Source organism: Sturnira hondurensis, unplaced genomic scaffold (genome assembly GCF_014824575.4).
Source record: "Sturnira hondurensis isolate 20B ecotype Veracruz unplaced genomic scaffold, ASM1482457v3 Scaffold0020119, whole genome shotgun sequence".
Taxonomy (NCBI): domain Eukaryota; kingdom Metazoa; phylum Chordata; class Mammalia; order Chiroptera; family Phyllostomidae; genus Sturnira; species Sturnira hondurensis.
In genome coordinates this window covers 4,925,641-4,950,004 of record NW_028092750.1, presented here as the reverse complement: position 1 = coordinate 4,950,004, position 24,364 = coordinate 4,925,641, and the positions used below count along the sequence as shown (strand labels likewise).

The window sequence follows — 24,364 nt, the reverse complement described above, 5'->3', positions numbered from 1 at the left end:
ACACAGACGGGCCGTGCGCGTGCGTGCCTGGCTCACGGTTCCAGCCGCGGGACCCACCCGCGCGCCCGCCATCGCCCCTTTAAGAGCGGCGCGCGCGGAGGGAGGAGGGGGCGCGCGCTTCCCGGAACAGCCCGCGCAGTGGGAAGAGAGGAAGAAAATAAACCTGCGGCTGAAGCTGGAGCTGCCGCCGCCGCCGTCGCCGTGTGGAGCTCCCCCGCGTGGATGATGCCTGCGGCGCCCGCGCGGGGCTCGGGGCGGTGAGGCCCGGGGCGCGGAGTAACTATGGCGACGACGAGCGCGGCTGGCCACGCCGCCTGACAGGTGTGGGGACCCAGCGGCGGCGGCGGCTCGGAGCATTATGTACGCCAAAGCCGGCAAGGGCTCGGCCGTGCCCTCCGACAGTCAGGCCCGTGAGAAGTGAGTCGGGGGCCGGGGGCGGAGCTCGGCGACTGTGCGACTTCCGTGGGCCCCAGCGCCGGCACGCACCGCGAGGGGCACGTGGGCGCGGTGTGTCAGGCGTGCGGGGCCCGAGCGCTCTTGAGGGGCCGCGAGACTTGCGTGGGAACGCGAGACCCGAGGGGCGCGAGATTTGAGGGGGCGCGGGTGACCCGAGGGGCGTCAGGGGCTTCGGGGGTCGCGAGATTTGAGGGGGCGGGTGAGACCCGAGAGGTCCTGAGACTTGAAGGGGTGAGAGTTGAAGGGGCGTGAGAGTGAAGGGGTGAGAGTTGAAGAGGCGACACTCGAGGGATGTGAGAGATCCTAGTGGTTAGGGGAATCGGGAAATTTGCGGGGAAGCGTGAGGCTCGAGGCTGCGAGATTTGAGGGGGCGTGGGAGACCGGAGTGGGACTTGCGGGTCGCGAGACCTGTCCGACGGTCGATCCTTCGGTGAGTGAGATGGCAGATGCGCGTGCGCGCGGGACCGCGATCTTGACTGTTTCCCTCATTCTCCAGAGGAGTTTCCAGGGCAGGTGAGACTGGCCTTTCTGGAGAGAGGCCACCTGTTCTCTGAGCAGCTCGGTGGGACCCCTGGGGAGGCCACAGGGCTCAGTCCTGCTGTGGGGCCCCTAGATGATGGAGTCCAGAAGTGCCTCCTCCTCTTTTGGGCGTGGCGCTGGGCCGTGGCTACCAGGTGCTCTTGGGTTGCTGGCAGGAGGACAGTACCTAATTCCCACATCCTGCAGTTTGGAGCTGCGGACCCGCAGAACTGGAAGCCTGGTCTGGGGCAGGGAGGCAGCCTGAAGGTGCCACTGCCACTTCCCTGCTCTGACTTTGACTGTCTCTCTCCTAAGGTTCATTTTCCTTTCCTGAAAAATTCAACATGGTATCAGTGCCATCTCTCTCCCTTTTAAAAGATTTTATTTATTTATTTTTAGAGAGAGAAGGGAGGGAGAAAGAGAGGAAGAGAAACGTCGATGTGAGAGAGAAATATGGCTCTGTTGCCTCCTGTACACGGCCCCTGCCAGGACGGAACCCACAACCCAGGCATATACCCTGACCAGGAACCAAATCAGTGGTGACCTTTTGCTTTGTGAGAGGACACCCAACCAATTGAGCCATACTGGTCAGGGCTCAGTGCCATCTCTTGGGATAGGGGAGGACTTGCAAGGTTCTGGGAGCTGTGACCTTCCCACAGCAAGGGTGCCCAGTGGCTTGCAGTTTTGTTAAAGTGCCAGGAAAAGGTGCCTGCAGTGGGGAAGGCTTTCCATGGCTGATAGCCAGTGGCTGATTCCCCTGATCCTAAGAAGTCCACCCACCTCCAGTGGCCTTGATAAGAAACAGGCTCCAGAACAGAGGAGTCTGGGTCACTCTTGAGAGGTCCATGATGACACTCCTTGAGGGCCAGGCCAGGAGTGAGGACTTGTGTGACAGGGCAGAAAAGGGGAGCCCTGGATATGGACTTTGCTTGCAACCTTTTCTCCTCCTGCCTCATCTGCTTGGGCTAACAGTGGGACCCCTCCCTTCCACAAGGACAAGTGTCTATTCTCTACCCAGCTTCGGGATCATTTTGGAGAAGAGATTCTTCTGGCCCGATGATGTTAGGCAGATAACTGCCCTTTTAGGCCTTCCTTGCCCATCTGCACAGTTATGAGGTTGGGCTTCATTTCCAAGCGCCCTCGCACAAAGACTTTGAAACCGGCATCTGGCTTCTGCCCAGGTTGGAAGCAGGGCATGTCTGGCTTTGCTACCCCACTCCTAGGGGTCTTGGCATGTCCTCGGTCATTCTCTTACACTGGTTTCTGGGCCTGGGGTGGAGTCTGGTTGTTGGGAAGGCAGGTCCGGAGCTGAAGAATCCCACATCCCAGCAGGGAGGCAGGTGTCAGGTTACTTGGGCAAATAAATGGGAGGCCAAGCAGAGGGATGGCCTCAAGATATTCTATGAAGAAAGCAAAGTGGGAAAGTGGGTGGTAGTGAAGTATGTGAGGGCTGTCAGGTGTGCAAAGACCTGGAGGAAGAGTAGGCAGCCTAGGGCACAGCAAGTGCAAAGGCCCTGGCAAAGGAGCTGGGGCTGGTTCCCTGGGTGGGGGCAGGGCCGCCCATGAGCGCTCTGTCGGGGCAAGAGAAGCTTGTGTGCCTGAGAGTACACTCCAGCTCCCATCTGGAGCTGGGAATCTGAGAGAGGTGGGCACATTGATCTAGGTAAGAGTTGATGGCAGCTTAGGTGTGGGCATGGAGATAAAATAAAGGAAAGAGTCAGAGATTGGAGCTGAGGGTAGTGGGTTTGGGAGTTGGGTTTTGATCCCATCAAACATCCCAGGAGAGATACAATTCTTTGAACCTGGCTTTAGCTTTTGGCTAGGGCTGGAAAGGGGGTAATTGGAATCGTGACCCCTTCTCTCATCACCCCCCTCCCTAGCCTGTTCAGCAGAGGGTCTCAGAGGATGGGGGAATATGCAGAAACACCTGCTGTGGGGACTAGAGATGCCATGTGTGGCCTGTTCTCTAGTACCCCTTCCCTAGCCATCCTGTGCTCATCCATTTCTCGTAGAGGTTCCTGGTTGAGATAGTTTGGAGGTGGGGTTCTGCTGCTAAAGAAAGCTTGGAAAACACCAGAGGGGGATCAGAGCTTGGAGAAGAAGTGACCTGCCAGGCTCACAGGTTCTGGGCATGGAGAGCTCTAGAGGGGTAGACTGGCTGCTTTGTTTCCCCACCCAAAGTGTGGCCTGTGGGCCTTGCAGGGTGCTCCCAAGGACTAGGTGAGAGGCTGCAGACACAGCACCCCGCACAGGCAGCCAGCCACACACGGAGCCACTTCCTGTTTCTGGGCTTCAACTGCCTCCCCAGTGAAATGGGGCGAAGGAGTTGCGTGGCTCAGGCCCTTGCCTCTCCCGGACTGTGTTTTGCTTCCCTTCCTTCTGAGCCCCTCTGACGCCCTGTTTCAGGATGGGGTGTGGGCCAGATTGCTGCAGAAACAGAGTGCCTGTTGCTTCTCCACCTCTGGCTAAAATCAAGTACAGAAACAGAGCTACGGTGGGGTGCGCTGGCTGCTGGCCCCTGCCCTTGGTGGTGCGTGGCAAAGTCCACGCAGGGTGGCTGCAAGTGCCCAACGCAAAATCATAAATGTACTTAAAACTTAAAACATTGAGATTTTTGCGATTACACGTCACAGTGTATTTAATGAGTAGCCCAAGACAACTCTTCATGTTCCAGCGTGGCCCAGCCTCTGCTGTAAACTGTGAACACTCCCAGCCCATGGGGAAGCCCATGAGTGACTGCCACCCAGAACTAACTAGCACTTGCATTTGCTAGTTGGCTTCCAGTCTTTTAAATTTAGGTATGAAGGTGACAGGGACAGTTGGAGGCCCCTTTATTCCCTTGGCATCACTCCACTTCCACCTCAGAGGCTCTGCCTTTGTGAGTTGGGGGGAAGAGGTCTAAACGTGTGTTTCTCCTCCGGCACTTTGTGTGCTGTGAAGTGGATTTCGAATAGGTCCATAAATGGCCACCTCAATTGGTGTTACTGAGCTGCTCAAGTTTTTCTCCTGGGATTGAGATGGCACATAGTCACAGAGAGAGTTTATCTATTAGTCCAGCAGTTGAGAGAGTCACCTGTGTGTCTGTCCCCGCTTCCAGGTGTGGCCGTGGGTATCCTTGTTGGTGAGGGCATTGGTAAGAGATTCTTGAGGAAGGAGCCCCTGAGCTGAGTCCCGGAGGCTGAGCAGAGCCAGGGGACAGGGGAGCTTCAGCTTGCTAAGAGGCCTGGGGAGAAAAGGGGAGGAGAGGGAAGGCAGGGGTGGAATTTGTGTGTGGGGGGGTCATCACTGGCCACTGGGTGGGAGAAAATCTGTAATCAGCAGAGGCTGCCAGGAGGCTGGGGAAGAGGGAGCCACACCTTGGCAAGAGATGGCTGAAGGCCTGGCCTGGAGGGTGGCAGAGAGGGGGGAGGAAATGTGTGGGCTGGAGAGTCCCTTTGTGGGGCATCAGTGGGAACTGGCTGGGGGATTGTGTGTGGTGGGGGAGTGACACAAGGCTGCTACTCTGCTGCTTCTCCCTGTCCCCACCCCCACCCCAGCTTGTGCCTCCAGGGGCTTTGGGGGGGTGAGCACCCCTCTTACCATAATTCCTGATAATTATGGTAATTCTTGATAATTATGGTGATAGTGCTGCATTTTAGTTCACAAGGCTCTAACAAACCATTGTCACCATGTCCCTGCACAGCCCATGTGCCCTTCTCCCTGTGAGCACCCCAGGACCAGGCACCCCATATCTCCACGTCACTGTTCCTTCTGGAGGGAGGGTCTCCCTGGGGCCACCCATGCCCCCTGCCACCCATCTGCCATTTTGCAGGTGAAGCCCCTCCAATGTGCGGGCTCTCCATTCAGCAGGTCGTTTGTTTTGCCAGGAGCAGGCCCCAGAGCCCTGCCCTCCCCTGTAGCCCAGCTCAGGGCCCGGGTGGTCAGCGGCTGCAAGTCCTCCTTGGAGATCCTGAAACAACCCACCACATGTCCTGGCTTCAAAACTTTGCACCAAAAACAAGAGAAACAACCCAGAATTCTTCCCTGAGATTCGATCCTGGTAAACATGTAACAGAAATCAGCGAAATTAAGGATCTTCTCTGGCTTTTCTTCACTCTTGAGATGAAACCCCAAATCCTTAACATCAAGCCAGTAAGTGCTGACCTTTCCCAGGGCTCACCGACAACCACCTGTGTTAGTTCTGACACTCAAGAGAGGCGGTCCCGGTGATTAGGGGCCTGGGGTGCTCCTGTGAACTCCACAGGGAGGGGAACGAGACCAAGTCCCTGCCCTCCCAGCTTTGTTTTGGGGGGGCTGCAGGTAGTGAGCAGAGACTTGTGCCGAGTGAGAATAAATAAGATGATGAGGAGACATTGGGCAGGGCGGGGGTTAAGTGTTACAGAGAAGCCTCTGACAGGTGACGCTGGACCCCTGCAGGTGTCTGTGTGGAAGGGCCCCCTTGTGGGGGAACAGCCTGTGCAGAGGCCCTGGCATGGCATGTGGCTGGTATGTGTGGGGGACACTGGAGGGTGTAGACTCCAGGGCTGGGAGAGAGCAGCCATTGGAAGGGCCTCCTCAAACTTCTGGTAAGAGAGATGGTGGCCTGGACCAGGTGTGTGGTGGAGACAGCAGGAAAAAAGCTTTACTTTAAGGTTTTACCTTAAATTCATTAAGTATGGCGATCTTAGTCTCCGGGGACAGCACATTCCAGCCCTCTGAGTCACTGCTGGGTTACCCAGTTTGGACCACACAGTGGTGGGGGCGGGGGTAGAGGTGGAAGGGAGCTGTGGCGGGGCAGATGGAGGTTGGGCCTTTAGATGCCAGGTGGTGAGTGGACGCCGAGTTTGGGAAGGCCATGCTGGAGCACCCTGCGGGCAGTTGTGTGAAGACACCCTCAGAACAGGAGGCAGGCTGCCTGGAGAGAGGAGAGGAGAGTGGGCAGGGCTGGGCTGCTGGACCTGTGGCTCGGGTCTGATTCCCCCCTGGAAAGTCCAGGGCCAGGGGAGACAGAGAAGGACCTGGTGGGCTGGCAGCATGGAGCCCTTGGTGGATGTGGGGGAACAAGGGCCACTTCTTTAGGAGGTTTGTGGACCCCCAGGAGAGCCTTCTGCCACTAGGGGTGGGGTGTGTGGCCAGAGTGCAGCCCATGCCCTCCCGCTCCCCTGAACTGCCAACTCCATCTTGCTACCTGTCTCCAGGTGTCTCACACCCCCAGTCCTCCTGCTCCCTGCACAGACTCTCAAAGTGGGCAGGGGGCTGGCCAGACCCCTGAGCCTCTTTCCCTGCCTGGAGAGTGGGATGGTATGCAGTTCTGGGCTTTTCAAGTCCATTCCTTCAGCAGTGGGTATGGGTCTGGGGATGCAGACCACTCATGAAGGCTCGGGAAGCCTCTAGAAGGGAAGGTATCTGAGGAGCAAGTTAGACAGGTGAGCCTGGAGGTCAGGGGCCAGGAAGGCAACTGGGCTGGAGAAGGGTGGATGCTGGATGACTGCTGGGGGTACTGCATCAGAATCTGGGGGGGCCTGAGCTGGAGGTGCTGCCAAGAGGGGTGTGATGATGTGGTGCAGACTGAGGCCAGTCTTGGGGGATTCATATGCTTGGAGCCATGTGAGCATCATGAGTTCTACACTCTGTCCCACGAGTGGCCACCTCACATCACTTGATACAGTGTGTGCTGTAGAAACACCTCACCCTGGGATGGCTGCCTCCTGGGACCCCCAGCTTCCCCTCTGCCTTGTCCTCTGTAGCACACATTGCCTTCCGATTCCCCATGGAACGTGCCTTCTTTTTTTTTTTTTAAGATTTTATTTATTTATCTTTAGAGGGGAAGGGAAGGAGAGAAGGAGAGAAATATCAATGTGTGGTTGCTTCTCGTGAGTACCCTACTGGGAACTGGCCTGCAACCCAGGCATGTGCCCTGACTGGGAATCGAACCGTGATTCTGTGGTTCGCAGGCCCACACTTAATCCACTGAGTTATACCAGCCAGGGCTGGAACTTGCCTTCTTGTATCGTCATTCCACTGTTCCTCCTCACAAGCAGGTGGCCTTCAGGGGGACAGGGATCTGTTGTGTTCCCTGCACAAGGAGGCGCTGGGTGAATGTTGGTTGAATGAATGAGTGAAAGAAAGGGCGGATGGGTGAAGGAAGGATGAGGACCCAGGGTAAGGGCAGACTCGGGGGGCAGAGAGTGAGGGCCAGGACAGAGGGCAGGAGCTGGCTGGGGCATCTGATGCCAAGGGAGCTAGGCTGTGAGGACTGAGGACCCTGTCTGGCCTGGGAGAGATCAGGAGGATGAGTCAAAGGAGGCTTATTTTCAGGTGGAGCTGTCAGCCAGGGGAGAACGGCTAGCTAAGTCAGAGGCACAGCCCCAGGCCTGCCTTTGGGGAGACCCCAGTCTTAATCCAGAACCCCCAAGCCCACCTGCGTCCTGGCTAGGCAGTAGGAGGATCCTGGGGCCCCAGAGGGGCCAGTGTCAGTGGAGCGGAGGGCGGGGCGCTGGGGGCTGGCGAGAGGGCTGAATCTTGTCTCTCTGCCAGCTGGTGTGGAAGACAGATGGGAGAGGGGAGGCAGAGGATGGAGGGGGCCTGGGTGGCTTTGGGGATGGGTGGGCCTCCCTGTGTGTCCCATAGAGGGCGCTGCTGGTTGATAAGTGGCCCATGTGCTTGGGGTGGGTAGCTCCTGAATTTGCCTGGGGGATGTACCAAACACTGTGGGCATTTTGACAGCTAAGCAGAACTGCTGGCCCCATCTCCCCTCCCCCTCCCCACACTGCCCCAGACTCTCCCTGGGGGCTGGCACAGGGACTTGGCAGGCACTGATCCCCAGGAAGAAGATGGGCCCCAGGGACACCTGGAGAAGGAAGGCCTCAGGGAGGAGAGGAGGGCCCTTTCCTACCTTAGCAGGCAGGACTGGGGGTGAGTGAGGTGCCAGCACTGGGCCCGGGGCCCAGGATGCCCTCTGGGAGACCTCAGGCAGTGCACAAACAGGTGTGACACCTAGGAGCGCTTCTCCAGGCAGAAGACCTCCCCAGGGCCAAGGGTGCTCTAGGGTCTTGGCATTAGCAGGATGGGGCTAGCACTGAGTCCACGAGGGGGTGTCGAGCTGACCAGAGTTTGGCCTGGAAACGGGGAGTTGGGGACTGCTGGCAGTGTTGCGTGCAGCAGGGGCAGAAGGCAGCATGTGTTGGTGGGTGTGTAGGTGTTGGCCCTGCTGAGCAACTAGGGAGGAGGCCATCTCCTGGGAAGAGTGGAGGAGATGGGGTGTTTGGGGACCAGTGGCAGGCAGTGGGTGAGTCAGGGGGATGGGAGTGATCAGGGCTCACTGTGGGCCCCCTGCTGCTCATCTCCACCTGCCCAACTGGAGGCAGGTGGAGACCTGCCTGAGACCCCCCTCCAGGGATCCTTGAAGAGAGGCTGGAGGCTGACTCCACCCCAGGCCTCCTGAGAGCCTGAGCCCCTCCCACCCTCCACAGGCTGGCACTGTACGTGTACGAGTACCTGCTGCACATCGGCGCCCAGAAATCGGCCCAGACCTTTCTGTCTGAGGTAAGCTGGCCCAGTCTCTCCACTCCTGCCCCGGGTCCTCTCCTCCTAGTTTCTGTTGGGGCTGCAGCGGTGGTGCCAGGGCCCCTCTGAAGGCCCTTGGAATGGAGGGCAGGGGTAGGTCCGGGCCCTCGACTGGCATATAGGCGTCTTTCTGTCCAGGGATCTGACGTTTGCTACTCTGCCCTCGTTCTTACCCAGCTGTCCTCTCCTGGCTGCTTTGCTTTGATCTGCTGCTTCCTCCCCCATGTTCCCTGCCTGAGGTGGGTCGTGGGGTAGGGGGCGTTCAGCAGACTGGGCAGTGGCTCCTCACCTGCCTTCCTTCTCCTGTGCAGATCCGATGGGAGAAGAACATCACGCTGGGGGAGCCCCCGGGGTTCCTGCATTCCTGGTGGTGGTGCGTGCAGGGCAGACGTGGGCAGGCTGCGGAGGGGCTGGGTGAGGGGTACGTGGGGAAACCATCATTTCCCCCTGCCACCCACAGCGTGTTCTGGGACTTGTACTGTGCAGCACCTGACCGCAGAGAGGCATGTGAGCACTCCAGCGAGGCCAAGGCCTTTCAGGACTATGTGAGTCCTGCCCCGGGGACCTGGTGTGGGCAAGGTGGTAGGGCCTGGGGTGGGGGAGTTGTGTGGCCTACGCTTAGCTCAGGTGGGCTGGGTGCTGGCGTCCCAGTGCCCTCCACTGGGCCCAGGGTCACTCACAGGGAGGCTCATCCCATTGCAGTGCAGCCCCAACCTCCTCCTGTGGCCAGCCCCCCTGCTTCCCCTTCACTTGAGCCCTAGTCTTGGGTAGACATACTGCAGCTCCTGACTCCACAGTTGCCTGTCCCCTGCCATCCCAGCCTCTCAGAGCCTCCTGAGGCAGGAGTCCTGCTGGGTTCTGGAGTTGAGCTGACAGCACCTGGAATGCTTCCTGACCTTACTGTGTAACTGGGATTGCTGACTGTCTCTTTGGACTCAGTTTCCCTCTTGGTTGATGGGGCGTGTGGCATCGGAGGCCTATTTGGAAAGGAGTCTGGGGGAGTGACCTGAGGGGATGGGTGGCATTTTTGTCATGGGGGTGCAGAAGGCAGTCCCCTGCCCTTATCTCCTTCACCCTGGCCCGTGGAGAGGTCCATGGTAGGCCAGAGAGGCCTCAGGAGCCCTAGGCTGTGGGCCCCAGGGGCAGGCAGTGCCCCGGCCATCTTCTCGGGGAGGTGCAGCTCCAGACGATTTCTCCATTTCCACCCCTTCTTCCGCACTCACTTCCTCCAGCTGGTGCACTCACTCACCTCTTTGCCTCAGGCCTCCCAGGGCACAGCCGCCCCCACCTCTCTTCCCAATGGCACCTGGGTGCAGGCCTCTGAAGGGCCAGGGTGCAGCCACGAGGGGCAGGGGTTTACCACGTCCCTGTAGTCACCCCACACACACTGCGCACACATACATAGAGACTGGGGGCCCTGCTGGTAGCCCCCATCAGTCCCCTCTGTGTATCTGTTTCCCCGTGTCCAGGTCCCACTGGACTTTGGGCCCTGGGGTGTCTGAAGCTGTGTCCGTTCTTGTGCCTCTCCAGAGTCCCTGGGCTGTTACCCTCACAGCTTGGCAGCACCCAGGGCCCCACGTGGGTCTGACCTTCTGGAGGGGGACAAGGGTAGGGCTCCACATCTGTGTGAACAGTGCTTCCTGGTGTGCTCACCAGTTACCATGGCAGCAGGGCACCTGGGGGAGCAGGCCCAGGCACAGCAGTGGGGGGTGGGGGGTGCACAGGGTGTCAGGACCCTGCAGCCTCTGCTGTAGCTGGGGCCACCTTGCCCACCCTCCCAGGGGGGCTCTGCCTCCCTCTTCCAGGCATCTCCAAGAAAAACCAGCACGCCTTAGCCTGTTGTCATGGCAACATGGGCTGGGTGCCTTTGGGTGGATGATTGTCATGGGGGGGTCCAGCCCAAGCCTCCTGAAAGGGAGGGTGGGCCCCTGTGCATTAACACTTAAGGGCCTAGAGTTGGGGAGCCACAGGGGTGAGGGGTGCCCAATCTGCCCCCCACCTCATCCCCATACCTTATGGTCCCAAGCCCTGCTCACAGCCTTCCCCACCATCACCCTCCACCCCCCCAGCTCAGGAACCACTCAGGTGCCTGCTATAGCTATGAAGGGGGGCTGCCCCCCTCCCAGTGCGGTAGGCAGTAGGGGTGTGGACAGACCCAAAGCTGGGAGGCCTCCCCTTCCAGACCTGAGGCTGGTCTGTCAGAGTAGCTATGACAAGCCATAGGGCTGTGTGTTTGTACAGAGGTGAGGTGGAGGCAGGGGGTCTCAGGGGCTGAAAGCTTTGTTCCCACCACCCCCAGGGTCCCTTGGGCTTTCAGGTGACTTATGCTGGGTCTTGGGAGTGTTCTCAGGGACCCAGGGAGTGTAGATGTGGGAAGGCTCCCACCAGCACCCCCAGCTTGGGGCCTGGACAGGAGTCCTTTACAGACAGACCTTTGAGAAGGAGCAGGAAGGGTGCCAGGCTGCAGTTTCCCTTAGGGAGGGACTGGTCTTCAGGGGCCCCTTACTCCACTCCTGCTGGGCAGGAAGTGTGTGACTGGGCTAGTTCTTAACCCCTCTGAGCCCTAGTGGCTGCAGTTCTACCAGTTCCTGAGCACCCAGTGCTGTTTGCGCCAGCCTTGGAACAGCAGTAATGGAGGCACACTGTCCCCTTCCTCCTGGGGCCTGGTGGGGGGAGGGGTGGGTGGGTGATACAGAAAAGAGTGGGGGCCCCCAGAAGCAGCGCTCTCTACTCAGTGCCCTTCCTTACTCTTTGATGTGTCCCCTCTGCCCTGTGGACTAGCCCTCCATCCCTCCTCCCCACTGCTCTGCCCCCAAAGGCCGACAAGCCTGGGACATACAAGTGACCAGAGCAAGTGACTTGTCAGCCTGTCCCCTGTCCTCTGCCCTTGGCCCACACGACAATGCGCCTCTAGCACCTGGTCTTCTCCCTTCCTCCATCTGACGAGAGGCCGGGGGCCTGGGCACTGCGCCCGGGAAGTCCAGCTCTTTCCCCAGCCCCTCCTGGAGGGCTGGGGGGTGGAGGAGCCCTGGAAAGGGAGGTTCATCTTGAAGCTGTTGATCTTTTGTCTGTTTATTTGGCACATTTTGAGTAGAGCTGGGGGTCTAGCTAAGCTGCCTTGCTAGCCAGGAGGACACAGTGTGTGTTGGGAAGGGCCTGGGGACGGGGATGGTGCCCCTACCCAATGGAAGTTGGATTTGGATGGAAAGAAATCAGCCTGTGCTGGACGACTAACTGTGTGTATGCCAGTCCCATGTGGTTGACAATTTTTAGACCCCCACAGTCCTCAGGCTCGGGACTCTGGGGACTGAGATCTCTGGATTCCTGGCTTTCGTGGGCTGTGGGCTCAGCCTGGCTGGGCCCTGACTACCTCCAGGTTCTCAGGTGCAGCGAGGAGGCAGGGCGCCTGCAAGGCCACCCAGCAAATAAAGAGTCTGTGGACCTGTTAGGGTTGTCAAACTGGTGCGGGAACAGGGGCAGCTGCTCCGTCACCCAGAGGACCCACCCTCCCATGCATGGACGGAGGGTCAGGTGGCTAGAGTTCCCTGTTCTGGGGGACTGGCTGCTTGCTGGGAGGAGGGAACACTGGGGCAGAAGTGGCCTGACTGAACCATTGTGTGTTGCCCACCCTGCAGAGTGCTGCGGCCGCCCCCAGTCCTGTGATGGGGAGCATAGCCCCTGGCGATGCAATGGCAGCAGGTCCCATGGCGCCTGGCTTCTTCCAGGTACAGCCAGGGCTGGGGCCCTTCCCTGATGTTGGGTGCACATGTGTCAGAGAGACAGGCATGAGTCCCACTCTGGGAGCTGCTGGAGCCAGGCAGGCTGGAGTTGGGGGCAGGGTTGTGGATGTGGTGGGACGCACATGCAGGCCTTGGTGATGCTGGCAAAGGAGGGGCTATGGGATCTGGGCCCCAATGCAGGAGAGGGTGAGGTGAGTGTACCAGGGCGCCTGGGCCCACCCCCCCTCCTTAGGGGATACCCCCAGTCCTGCTGACTGGTGAGTGGCTCACCTCTTGCCTCCATGGCAACCCCTCCCCTCCCCCTCCCTTGACCAGACTCACCAGGGCCTCAGGAAACAGTGGAGTTTCAGGTGACCCAGCTCTTCCAAACCCATCTGGTTCTGTCCTAGGGTCCCCCTGGCTCCCAACCACCCCCCCACAACCTCAACACCCCAATGATGGGGCCTCACATTCAGGTAAGGACCTGTGACAACCTGCCCCTTTGACTATACATGCACCCCTCTGAGCTCACACGCACCAGGAGCCAGCTGCTGTGGTTTGCTGGTTGGGCCTGGAGGAGGGCACAAGCCAGGTTCTGGGCCTGGGTGCAGCAGGAGCCAGGTAGCTTTGGGAGGGGGTGAATGGGTGGGGGAGAGGTGCTGACCCCTGGCCCACCTCTTCCAGCCCTTCATGTCACCGCGGTTCCCAGGGGGCCCCCGGCCCACCCTGCGGATGCCGAGTCAGGTGAGAGAGGGAAGACGGATGGAGGGCGGGCAGGAGCCGGGCCAGGGTGGGGACATCCACACTCAGTGGTCCATGCCCCCTCTGCAGCCTCCGGTGGGCCTCCCTGGCTCCCAGCCCCTCCTCCCTAGCACCATGGACCCCTCCCCACGTGCTCAGGGTGAGTAGAGAATCTCCAGCTGGTGTCCTCCATGACTCATCAGGACCCCAGCTCTAAGTGCCCCCTCCCTGCTGCCTCATTGTACAGCCGTTCCCCCCCAGACATGTGTCCACACTGGGGAGTGGTCCCGACCTGAGCCACCTTCCTTCTGCCCCCACCCCAGGGCATCCGAACATGGGCCCAATGCAGAGGGTGACTCCTCCACGGGGCATGGCCAGCGTTGGGCCCCAGGTAAGGGGTAGACCTAGGGGGCTTAAGGGGCTCTCCCCTCTTGGCCTGCACTCAGGGCCCTTTCCCCCTCACAGAGCTACGGAAGTGGCATGCGGCCCCCACCCAACTCCCTCGCTGGCCCAGGCCTGCCCACGATGAACATGTAAGGCCCCCAAGGGACCCTCAGAGTGTGCCCCAGGGGCCACAGTCCAGCTTCTTGGGGCTGGATCAGCACAACAGCATAGGATATTATTTATTCCACTGTTGGTTGGGGAAACTGAGGCCCAATGGCCAGTGAGTGAGGGGTTGAGATTTCCAAGTGGTTACCACATAGCCAACATCTGCTGTTTTGGGGGCCTCTGGGTCAGGGTTGGGGGTGGTGTGCTGCCTGGCCCAGCCCCAGGTTCCACCCGCCATCTTTTAAAAGGGGCCCTGGAGTACGTGGTCCGTGGGCCAGCCCCAGTGGCAACTCGGTGAGTTGGGGAGTGGGGGGTGGGTTGGGTTAGGGGTGTGGAGGGGACAGTCTGCCAACTGCTCTCTGCTGCCCCCTTCCTAGATCCCCTACTCCGCCTCCTCCCCTGGCAGCTACACAGTGAGTGGGGCTGGCACTCGGCAACACGATGGTGGGGGGAGCAGGGTGGCAAGTGGGGGCCTTTCTAATGTTTTGTCTACCTCTGCATGCAGGGACCCCCAGGAGGCGGTGGGCCCCCTGGAACACCCATCATGCCCAGCCCTGGAGGTACTAGGGTCTGGATGGGGCATGGGGGGGTATGTTTGAGGGAGGCCCCCCAAACCTAGGCCTTAATGCGTCATCTTCCCCAGACTCCACCAACTCCAGCGAGAACATGTACACCATCATGAACCCCATCGGGCCAGGTGCTGGCAGGGCTAATGTAAGTGGGGAGCTGCAGGGTAGGGGCTGCTGGAGGTGATGGCCCAGCTGGCAGGGTGGTGGCCCGAGTCCCACCCAGCCCTTCTGCCTGCAGTTCCCACTGGGCCCCAGCCCGGAGGGCCCCATGGCAGCCATGAGTGCGCTGGAACCTCACCACGTGAATGGATCCCTGGGTGAGTGGGCGGCTGGGACCCACCCCTCACGGGCTGCTTTGCTAGCCTCATGCTTCCACTGGGGGCCCCCCCTCCACCGCCTCTGAACCTGTGTTCCCTGTAGGGGCATCTGGGTTGTGCCCTGAGCTTCTGTGGGTGACTTAGTGAGGTGGGCTACGCTGGGGGAGGGTCCGATAACTAAACCGCCCGGAAGCCTGGCTGCTGGCATTGGTACCCCTTCAGGCTTCCTCCCTGGACCCTGGGAGGGCCGGGCAGAGGGGGTGGGCGCTGCCATGGTTGGGGGGTATGTTTGCGGAGGACCCCAGAGCAGGCGCGTCTGAGCCGCGGGATTCCGTGTGTGTCTGTCATCCACAGGCTCGGGCGACGTGGACGGGTTGCCGAAGGTGAGAAGCTTCACTCAGGCAGGGCTAGGGTGTAGGGCGGGAGGGCAGGACCGAAGTCTCGCGCTGACTGCCGCTGCCCCCAGAGCTCCCCCGGCGCAGTGGCCGGCCTGAGCACCGCCCCGGGCACCCCACGGGATGACGGCGAGATGGCGGCCACCGGGACTTTCCTGCACCCATTCCCGAGCGAAAGCGTAAGCGACTGCGTCGACTCTCCCCCCGCGGCGGCGTCGGGCCGGAGGGGCCTGGCGGGCAGGCCCCGGCGGGGCGGCCGGGGGGCCAGAGCAAGACCGTGACTGCGGCGGGCCAGGTGGGGGGGCAGCCGCGGCATCCTTCCCCTTCTCTCCCTTCGCACTCTTGCCCTGGTGTGACGTCCTTACCCTGTCTCCACCCAGTGACCCTTGCCCCAGGGTGACCTCAACTCCCTAACTTCTATACCTCCGGCCCCCCACCCCCCATCCCGCACATAAGCCCCACTGGTCCATTTGTCCATTCTCGGGGGGCGGGTCCCAGCCTAGGCCGGAGCTGAGCCCGCCCCCGCGCGCCACCCCCTCATCTCTCCGCAGTACTCGCCTGGGATGACCATGAGCGTGTGACGGGGCAGTAGCCCCTTGCCCACTGCTGGCCTCGTCCTCTGCCCAGCACCCCTGCCCAGGGCCAAGGGCCAGTGGCTTGGGTGGTCTGCAGGGGGGGAGGGTATGAGGTCACACCTTGGGCAACTGGACTCCTGGTCAAGGGTTGGAGGCTGGGAGGCCACCCCCACAAAGGACCCTCATTTATTAAAAACTCGAAAACGCAGGGACCTCAGAGATGTTCTTTTCCATGTAGGCCCAACCCCCACCCTTATTCCAGTTCCTTTTGTCCTGGGGGACTCCTTTGGGACTTCCTTTCCTCTGGACGGCAAGGGGTGGGCCCCATCAATAAATGTAACTTGTTTTGGTTTTTGGTATCTGGTCGAGATTACTTAATTTTGGTTTGTAGCCACACCCTCCACCCTGGGGTTTTAGCCCCGCCTTCAGGGCTGGATTAGGCAGAAATCTTGGAGGTTCTGGAAGGTCCCTGAGGGCTGAGACAACAGTGTTGAAGGGTAGGTAGGAGTCCTACCAGGTGAGAAATAAGGGGGTATTATGGTCAGGTTGACGGTCCCCCAAACCCACAGGTGTTGCTGATACATAACAGTACTTTTATTGTATTTGGAGGAGTCTGGGAGGGCGGTTCCAGAGGGGAAATAGGGGTAGGAGTTGTGGGAGCTGTATGGCTACCACCTTAGGTGGTGGGCATCAGGGGTGCCTCAATCTGTGAGTGCCCGTTGGCATCACCGGTACAGCCATTGGGGGCCGCTGGTGCCGATTCTTTCTTGTAAGACATGTGGCAGGCAGCCACATGACCAACTTGCTTGAGGCTGGAGCGCTCCATCTTGTGCTCCAGAAGCATGTGGTTCTGCGGCGGAAGCCCCACGCAGGCCCTAGAGGATGGGGGGGATTCAGCAGGGCCTCCCATCCCTAGGGCCCTGTGTGCACCCCCAAGAGTGAGTATAGGACCAAGGGTGGGACACACCTGAGGATGTTCTCGATGCAGCTGCGCTGCCGGAAGAGTGAGTTAACTACAGGGCTGCCTGGTGGAGCCAGCGGCGCCTTAAAGAGAAAGCCCAACAGTGACAGTACTGGGTGGAAGCCCTGTGGCTCCGGGTCTGAGTCGGTGCAGAAGCTCACACGCTGGCACAGTTCAGTCAGCAGCACCAGGTCCAGCATGATAGGTGCGGCCAGGAGTGAGTCCTGTGGGGCCAGTGGGTCAGGCGGCAGGTAGGCAGGCAGGTGGGGGATCCCACCCCTCCCCACCCCTCCGTGCGCTCCGCACCTCACAGGTGTTGTGTAGCACCAGCGTGTTCGTGCCACCCAGCATCAGCTCTGATATGTATTCATCCATTGCACGCTTGCTGTCACCCACGTATGGCACGTACTTGATAACCACCTGGGGGGTGGCAAGGGGTCACATAGGCCCACCTTCCTCTGCTAGGGTCCCCTTACTGCACCCCCCTCCCCCATCATCTGCACCCCACACACGCAGTGGTCCGGCTCCTCGCCAGGTGCATAGAGCACAGGGTTGCTCTGAACCATGTCATCCACCACGCTGCTCTTTGACACCTCCTTGGAGCGGAACTGTGGCGGCGCTGACAGGTTCTGCCCATCGTTGTTGCCCAGGTGGTTGTAGCTCACGATGGACATGGTCTGTGGGAACAAGGAGTCCCTGCTAACACTTGAGGCCCCTCAGTGCAGAGCCTGGAGCTCAGGGTCTAGATCCCACCCCCTGAACCACGCACTCCCCAGGCCCATGCACCTTGAGGCCGGAGCTGATAAGGAAGTCAACTAGCACGGACTTGACCTTGGTCTGGCCTGACTTGAAGTCATCTCCTCCCACAAAGACACGGCGCTGCCAAGCAAGCTCAAGTGCGCCTGGCACCAGAGTGTTCTGTGGTGACCCATTGAGGAAGGCGCAGCCCTCCAAGATACTGGCCACAGCAAAGAGTGTGGAGGGTGACACCTCCAGACCCAGCTGTGGGTGCAAGCAGACAGTCAGTAGGGGGGTTCTCTTGGCTGGCCCTCACCATGATCCACCCTGGGTGCACCCACCTGGATGGTACGCAGCAGGTTTTCAGCAGTGTCATTGAGGCCAGGGACCAATTCACAGAAGCGCTCCGTGTTTGCTGTCCACAGTACAATGACTTTGTCCAGCCCCGCACGAGACCGGAAGTCACGGATATCCCTGCGGATCTGCTCCAGCTAGGGAGGGAGTAAGGTAATACAGGCCTCCTGACTTGGGGAGGCCTGAGCTACTCAGTTCCCCAACTGCAAAGAGGAGCCTGGACTCTTGGGATGGAGGCAAGGGGACAATGTGGGGTGGGGGGCAAAACAGGGGTAAATGGGAAACAGGTGGCAGCGAAAGGGGCAAATGGTAGTGAGAACAAGTGTTGCACCTGCTGCGCCCGCGTGCCAGGGATGAGGTTGTCAGCACGCTTGCTCTGGTTAGCTGCGATGAACTCCGGGATGTAGACCGAGGGCCTTGGGCGCAGGGTCTCCATGTGTGGCCACAGCTGCTCCTGCAGTCCCCAATCCAGCACCTGTGCACGGCGCATCGCTTCGGCCAGGTTTAGTGAGGATATGTCCCAGCCTGGGGGCAACCCTCAGACTAGGCCAGGCCCTCAGCTGGGCCCCTCCAGGCCCCGCCTCCCACCCCACCCCGGGCCCCGCCCACCATCAAACACGAGGTCATCTGGCGACACCATGGGCAGCAGCGCGCGGAAGGGTACGAACACCTCCTGGCCCTCAGCGTCCAGGCCCAGGCTAACGGTGCCAGCCTGCGTCAGCGAGCCATAATAGTTGGCCTCCTGGGAGTGGCGTGGGAGGGAGGAGATGGAGTGATGATGGTGTCAGTGGGCACAGTGTGGGAGGGCTTTGGCTCTGCTCCAAGCCAAAAGCCCCTGCTCCCCCCACCCCCCGAAGTCTCTCTCCAGAGACCACCAGCACCTTGGCACACCTTAGCCTCTGTCCTGTGGAAACCCCTCCCGTGGACCCAATCTCTCAGGGCCGGTCCCCTCCTGCACGGACTCCTGCGGAGTCCTAACTTCCATAACACAAACTCATAACCCATTTGACCCTCCACCTTGCGACCCGTGCGGGTAGGCCAGGATAGGCGCAGTCGGTTGGCCAGCACAGCAGCGGTGAGCGTGGAGCCGTTGTTGCCGCCCCAGCCGACGAGCATGACCCCAAGCCGGGGCACTTGCCTGGCGGTCCGGAAGGTGAAGTGCGTGGAGGAGGGGTGCACCTGGGGGCGGGCAGTACAGTGAGTCCCAGGCTGCAGACGTTGAGCAAACCCACCCGCTCCCGGCTCTATGGGTTCCCCAACGCCGGGCTTCCCTTGCCCACCTTGAGGATGCCATCCTCGCGCCTGACGCTAGTTGTCCGGTACTCGTACTGAGCCTCGATGGCCTCTGGGCCGTAGACCACGTCGGGGCTCTCAACCACAAACTGGGCTGCGGCCTCCATCACAGCGAGCTGGGGACACGGGGTTGGCAGGAAGTCAGCGGGAATACGAGGACTGGCCCAGCGGACCTCGATTCTCCAGACCTACACTCCACCCAGGGTTCTCCCATTTCCCACTCACCAGCAGAGTCAGTTCAGACAGCGGCGCAAGGCTGACGTACTGGGCGCGCGAACTCTAGAGAAAAGAGCTGTGGCCCCGCCCACGCCCCGCCCCTCGCTCGCCCAGCGCTGTGGAGCGGGATGCAGGGAGGAGGGGCACGCTGGCCTTGGACTCGGGTTCGAGGTTCAGCAGCGCAGAGCCCACGAGGCTATCACACATCCGCCCCACCTCTCGCTGCGTGCATCCACGTGGGCCACAAACCCCGACCCCGGCACGGGGTATGTAGATTCACGTCGCAACACAGTCTTGTTAGTGCCCACAGCATCTTAGACCCATTTCACAAAAAAGAACATTAAAGCACCAGGCCCAGTCACAAGGCAGGATGGCTGGGCCTAGGAGGGTGGGTGTCCCAGGATCCGAGATACTGCAGGGGAAACTGGGCCATCGGAATGAGCTAGGACGTATATCTCAATGCCAGACTACCTTCCAGCCCAGGCTGCCTCCCCTTCCCTTCCGAGTAGCAGCACCCACCAAGCACTCCGACCTCTGATAGGGCTCTCACATGTCCGGGTCCTGAGAGGCAGAGAGGAGTCAAGGGGCGGGTTCCTGGGAGAGAAAGGTTTCCCTAGCTGTAGCAGGAGGGCTTGGCAGGGCCACGTTAGGGGGCGGCTGTTAGATGGGCCTGGGCCAGGGAGAAAAGGGAATGGGCAAGGCCCAGGCAGCCAGCTGGGGAGGAGCTAGGCTTGCAGAGCACTGCATCCCACTAGCACCCAGTGATAAGAGAGCGTGGGAACCTAGCAGGCGGGCGGGGGTGGCTCCCCAGGAACTTTCCAAAACAAGAGGCCTCCTCTGGCTGAAAAGTTTCCACGACTGGAATTGGCCCAAAAGGTGGGTGGATAGTTGGGAACATTCACAGGAAACATGGTCAGGGCCCGGGCCTTGGAGGGTGGGGCCCTAAGACTGATCCCTGGCTTTACTCTCAAGGGGCCCCCAGTGTAGGGGAGTTGGTAATAGCCTGGGGCACCCCCAGCTGGAGGGAACTCAGAGGGAGGGCTGGTCAGGGCAGGCTAGAAGGGGACTTGAGATCTGAAGACGTATCTTATTGAGATACGAATGGCTGCCCAAACAAAAACCTTGGGGCAAGGGTTGAGGAGCAAATGAAAAGGTGGCTTGGGGAGCGGAGGTGGTGTGGGGAACCAGGGCAGACCCTCAGGGGAAAGAATATGGTGTAAATATTGGGTTGTGTCCTGGTTCTTGGGGGGAGATTGACTTTGATCATGAGTGGCCAGTGATTTACTCACAAATGTAACCTCCATAAAACCCCCTCGGCGGAGTGTGCCTGAAAACATGAGGTGCTGGGAAGGTGACACACCAAGAGCAGGCATGGGAGCTCCAGGCAAGTCCCCAGGCCTGCCTCTGCCATCTCTCCCTTTGGAGCACTGTGAGCCATTCTAGCAAATCACCAAACCTATGAGGGGGTCACCCAAAATCCCAATTTACAGTCAGTTGTTCAGAAGTATGGGTGGGCTGGTGTCTGAAGTGGGGGGGCAGTCTTGTGGGGCTGAGCAGCTTAACCTGTGGAGTGAGATGCCAGCTCCAGAAATTGAACTGTTGGACATCAGAGGGTCACAGAGGGAGCTCATACCTCCAGGCCAGATGTGATGTCATGGGAATGTACGTAGAGAGGAGAAAGACTCCAAGATACAGCCCTAAGGAACCTTGGCATTCCCAGGGCAGCACGTGGCCAGTGCCGGCAGGAGGCTTAGCAGGGCAGAGTAAGCCCAAACAGCATCTGTGGCCGGGCAGTGCTGGGGGCAGCTGGGGGCAGCTGGGGGCTACTCCTCACTGTAAGACAACTGCTGGGATTGCTGGGTGCGCAACATGAGGTGAGTATGCTGCCTAGGGGCAAGTGGTAACTGGGGACCACTGTCTAGACCAGATCACCATCTTCACCAGACCACAGGCTCCCAAGCACATGGGCAGAGCTATCTTGGTTACTGCTGAGTGCCAATGCCCAGGGGAAGCCTAGTGCACAGGAGCACCTCTGGGGTCCAGGTGCTGGTGGGAAGTCAAGCGGCAGGAGAGGGTGGGCAGCCCGAAGCGCGATGGTGTAGGTCTTGAGGGATAGGGCAAGACCCTTGGGGTCCCTGAGTGGGCTGGACTCGTGGCGTCCTTGGCTTAGTAAGAATAGTCAGGGAACCAACTCCCTGCAGCTGCAGCACACTAACGAGGCTATGGCCAGGATGGCTCCAGGCAGTGTGGGGGGCTGCAGACAGGGCTGTCAGAGGTGGAAGGTGGATGGGCGGGCAAGGCTGAGGCGTGACAGGAGGAGGCAGGGTACACTCTGCCCTGCCAGGCCTGCCTGACCTCACCTCCCCATGCTCCTGGGATCCCTGGGCCTTCTCGGAACTCAGGCCAAGGTCGCTGGCCAGGGGGCTGAGGCCCACAGCCCTGACCCCTGGACGTTAATCCTGGTCTTAGCCTTTATCTGTTTTTTCCTCCCCAAATAAATGCCCATCCCCCACTGTGTCCTTGGAGGCCAGGACTTCTGCCTTTGGCTCCTCACCTGGAACATGGGACAGGATGGCCATGGGCCTGTGGGGCTCCAATGGGCCTCAACGTCCCCATCCCAACTGGGGACACAGGGGATGCCCTAGAATGCCAGCCTAGGAGGAACAAACAATAAAGTTAGCACTGTTGTCATCAGTCACAGTTTGTTTCCCCAAAAAGGGCACTCTCCTCTCCCTACATGGTGCTGCTGCAGGCCTGAGGGACCCCCTGCTGGGCTCAGCCCACCCTATCCATACTGCAGGTGGTGGTGAGGGGGGTCCACTGCCCTTCTCACACACCTGCCTCCCCAGTTTCTTACCTGTGACCAGGTAGTCTTGGCCTCCTGCCCTGGCACCTGCAGGGCCCACTGACTCAGGTCAGCCTCTACCTGCTGCCCTCATTCCTGGGCAGTGGCTCAGGCAGGCTGCCCAGTCACCATGGCCTGGCCCCAGCCAAGCCCCACACAGGACCAGGACCACCTGGCTGTGACAGACAGACACACACACACAGCCTGGGCTGCTACATTCAGTTCAGTGAAATTTATTGTAGGTTGAAAAAAATCAGCATTCACCTGTTTAGTGTACAAAAAGGACACTAGATCTTTAAGAAAATATTAGGAAACTGCAGACGTGGATGCTTTCAATTGTAACATTTTGGCAAAAGTGAAAAGTTCTTGTAAACACCAACTCCATGGCTCAATATAGTTTTTCTCCACAGTACAATATTAAAAGAAAAAAAAACAGTATCAATAAGTTAAGACCATATTTAATCACCTAGAACTTTTGTCCATCGACCCCCAAAGCATAAAACTTTTCTTAGCTTTGTAATTCCTTAAAAGGAAGGGAAAAAACAAACAACAAAAAGGAAATTCATCTGAGAATCCCCTGACCAGGTTCCCAGGGCAGAGAGTTGGGCCTCCTTCAATGATCCCTTGTCACAACTTGTCACTTGTCACAACTCAAGGTCCTGAGTTTTTTTCTCAGCACTTTGCCCACTCTGTCCCAAATGAAAAACAACACAACAGCCAGGGAAACATGAAGGGTGAGCTTCCTCGTTGCTCAGACACCCAGGGGCCTGTGGAAAAGACTGTGGGGTGAGCACAGCGCAGGCATTCATGAGGGACCTGCTCTTTGGGAAACCATCAGGAGATACCCCATAGTTTACACACAGCTGTGCCTGTGAGCACTGCTGCTCCCCCTGCGGGGTGTGGGTCACTCACCCACCACCCCACTGAAGGTGGCCCTGAATCTGAGTACAACCCTCAGACCCCACCACGCCCTGGCACCCCAGGTCACACGCACACACAAACACACACATGGCTCCCCTGTGCTCTGGAGGACACTATACTAGGCACAGTAACTAAGCAGCAATTGGGGTGTCCATATAGCCTGTGTCCTCAGAGTGGGTGGACGGGGAGCCTTTTCTGAGCTCACTCAGGGGTCCCCTGATCCCACCAATCCCCAGCCCCTCCCTGAGTGCATACCCCATGGTGGCTCTGCTAGGACAACACCAGGACCCACAAGGGGACTGAGGAACGGAGTGAGGTCTCAACAGTACATGAAAAGCAGCAGTAAAGGGGAAACTGAGAACACGGAATAAAGTCCAGCACTGTTGCTGCATAATGAGCTTGTAGCACAGAGAACCCCAGCGCCTGACAGCTGAGGGCCTGAAATAGTGGATAGGCCAGGGGCTCCAGCAGCTGCTCTGGGGGCCAGCTGGAGTTCTCAAAATAGACTGGGGGGCTGACCCACCCTGCACACCCCCTTAGAGAGAGCCCACCCTTGCTTGGGCCCAAAGAGCCTGGTCAGGCACTCAGCCAGAGCCCAGCATGGGAAAGGTGACCAAGGCCGGTCCTCTGCCCAGACTTTCCAATGGCATCTGTAATACTGCAGAAAGAACACAGGGCAGCATCTAGACCCGAGGCATCCAAAGAGGGGGAGGCACAGGTTTAGAAAAAAAGATGCTTTCTCTTTCATACAAAAATAGACTCAAGTCTCATGAGCAGTAGCTAAAAGTGGCTGTCTTTGTATAAAACTAGAAAAGGCAGGCAGGCCAGCCAAGTCTTCCAGCAAGAGGAAGCCGAAGCCTGCTGGGCTGTAGTCAGCGAAGAGGTGGGCTTCCTAGGGAGCTTGTTCCAGGCAAGGGCTGCTCAGGAGGTACAGGGGCCAGGGATCGGGACACCCCATCTGCATCTGTGACTTGTGGGTGCCAGGTCTGCAGGGGCTCCCCTGAAAGCCGGCATTGCTGGCTCAGATGAACGTGTCTTCCTTGTGTTTATTTTCGTTAAATAAATTTCCCCCATTTTTAGCTCCCCCCGCCCCCTGCCCCAGCTCCCTTGATCCAGGGAGGGGAAGCTCCTGTCCTGTGGCCTGGGCTAGGGCCAAGCCTGCAGCTGCTGCTGGTCATACTCAGCAATGAGCCTCTTGATGTGGGCCAGCTTGCTGTGCAGGTACTCACAACGGTGCTTCTCCTGGCTGTAGTTGGTGTTGGTCTGCAACAGAGTGGCAGGGTGAGCCCTGTCCTGCAGCCACGGCACCCTGGAGCATGGCTGTAATGGGGGCTGCCCTGCATGGAGATGGCTACCCTACTGGCCACTTGGGGCTCCCACTACTCCTGCTTACAGGCCAGTGTCCACTGGGCAGTGACAGGGACCCCTGCTCCACCTTGGGCCAGAGCCCTGGTCTGGTGTCCCTCCTAAGCCCCAGGCCCTACCATGGGAAATGGGGTTGTGGCCAGAGAGAGTTGGAGGCATGATCGGCATGAAGCTTCCAAGCTGAGCTAGGGCATGGCTGGCAAGGAACCAGCTGGCACTCAGGTCACACATGTGGTGAACCCACACCTAGTGGCCTTCAGGAATAAAAGCTGGTATCGCCCTGGCC

General features: G+C 59.4%; 3 protein-coding genes across 19 annotated transcripts in view; 1 reads left to right on the top strand and 2 right to left on the bottom strand.

Moving 5' to 3' along the window:
- Positions 1-109: 109 nt before the first annotated feature.
- On the top strand, positions 110-15,744 carry SSBP4 (single stranded DNA binding protein 4). Of its 16 annotated transcripts, none has more exons than XM_037028761.1 (18): positions 110-417; positions 8,427-8,499; positions 8,832-8,893; positions 8,981-9,065; positions 12,156-12,245; positions 12,650-12,715; positions 12,924-12,983; positions 13,050-13,140; positions 13,304-13,371; positions 13,446-13,513; positions 13,778-13,823; positions 13,907-13,942; positions 14,035-14,089; positions 14,149-14,243; positions 14,337-14,415; positions 14,770-14,798; positions 14,882-15,105; positions 15,362-15,744. In XM_037028761.1, the coding sequence occupies exons 1-17, from the start codon at positions 359-361 to the stop codon at positions 15,089-15,091; spliced, it is 1,272 nt and encodes a 423-aa protein (XP_036884656.1). In that variant the 5' UTR covers positions 110-358; the 3' UTR covers positions 15,092-15,105; positions 15,362-15,744. The 16 variants fall into 16 exon arrangements, with proteins under 16 accessions (XP_036884656.1, XP_036884659.1, XP_036884669.1 ...); XM_037028764.1 differs by having other exon boundaries at positions 111-417; positions 13,071-13,140; XM_037028766.1 differs by having other exon boundaries at positions 113-417; positions 13,071-13,140; positions 14,173-14,243.
- A 211-nt stretch (positions 15,745-15,955) lies between these two features.
- On the bottom strand, positions 15,956-21,926 carry ISYNA1 (inositol-3-phosphate synthase 1). 2 transcript variants are annotated; one of them, XM_037029012.1, is made up of 11 exons: positions 21,502-21,926; positions 18,719-18,847; positions 18,456-18,617; positions 18,048-18,180; positions 17,770-17,963; positions 17,426-17,575; positions 17,133-17,348; positions 16,859-17,023; positions 16,653-16,766; positions 16,353-16,570; positions 15,956-16,260 (listed from the first exon to the last, which is right to left on the bottom strand). In XM_037029012.1, exons 1-11 carry the CDS (start codon positions 21,508-21,510, stop codon positions 16,062-16,064), a joined length of 1,689 nt encoding a protein of 562 aa, XP_036884907.1. In that variant the 5' UTR covers positions 21,511-21,926; the 3' UTR covers positions 15,956-16,061. The 2 variants fall into 2 exon arrangements, with proteins under 2 accessions (XP_036884907.1, XP_036884909.1); XM_037029014.1 differs by lacking the exon at positions 21,502-21,926 and adding an exon at positions 18,957-20,321.
- An 83-nt stretch (positions 21,927-22,009) lies between these two features.
- The window catches only part of ELL (elongation factor for RNA polymerase II), a 61,202-nt gene continuing 58,847 nt past the window's right edge, over positions 22,010-24,364 (bottom strand). Inside the window, exon 12 of the mRNA XM_037029011.1 lies at positions 22,010-23,976. Within this exon, the coding sequence (XP_036884906.1) occupies positions 23,860-23,976 (117 nt within the window). The 3' untranslated portion in view covers positions 22,010-23,859. The remainder of the gene's footprint in view (positions 23,977-24,364) is intronic.

Coding starts and splice junctions, on each gene's coding strand:
- ISYNA1 (XM_037029012.1), bottom strand. Junction 18,181..18,455: donor CTACCCGCACGGGTCGCAAG/GTGGAGGGTCAA, acceptor CGCCACTCCCAG/GAGGCCAACTATTATGGCTC. Junction 16,571..16,652: donor TGCTACACAACACCTGTGAG/GTGCGGAGCGCA, acceptor CTGGCCCCACAG/GACTCACTCCTGGCCGCACC.
- SSBP4 (XM_037028759.1), top strand. CDS start 896: ATGGCAGATGCGCGTGCGCGCGGGACCGCGATCTTGACTGTTTCCCTC. Junction 8,500..8,831: donor CCCAGACCTTTCTGTCTGAG/GTAAGCTGGCCC, acceptor TCTCCTGTGCAG/ATCCGATGGGAGAAGAACAT. Junction 13,514..13,777: donor GGCCTGCCCACGATGAACAT/GTAAGGCCCCCA, acceptor ATCTTTTAAAAG/GGGCCCTGGAGTACGTGGTC.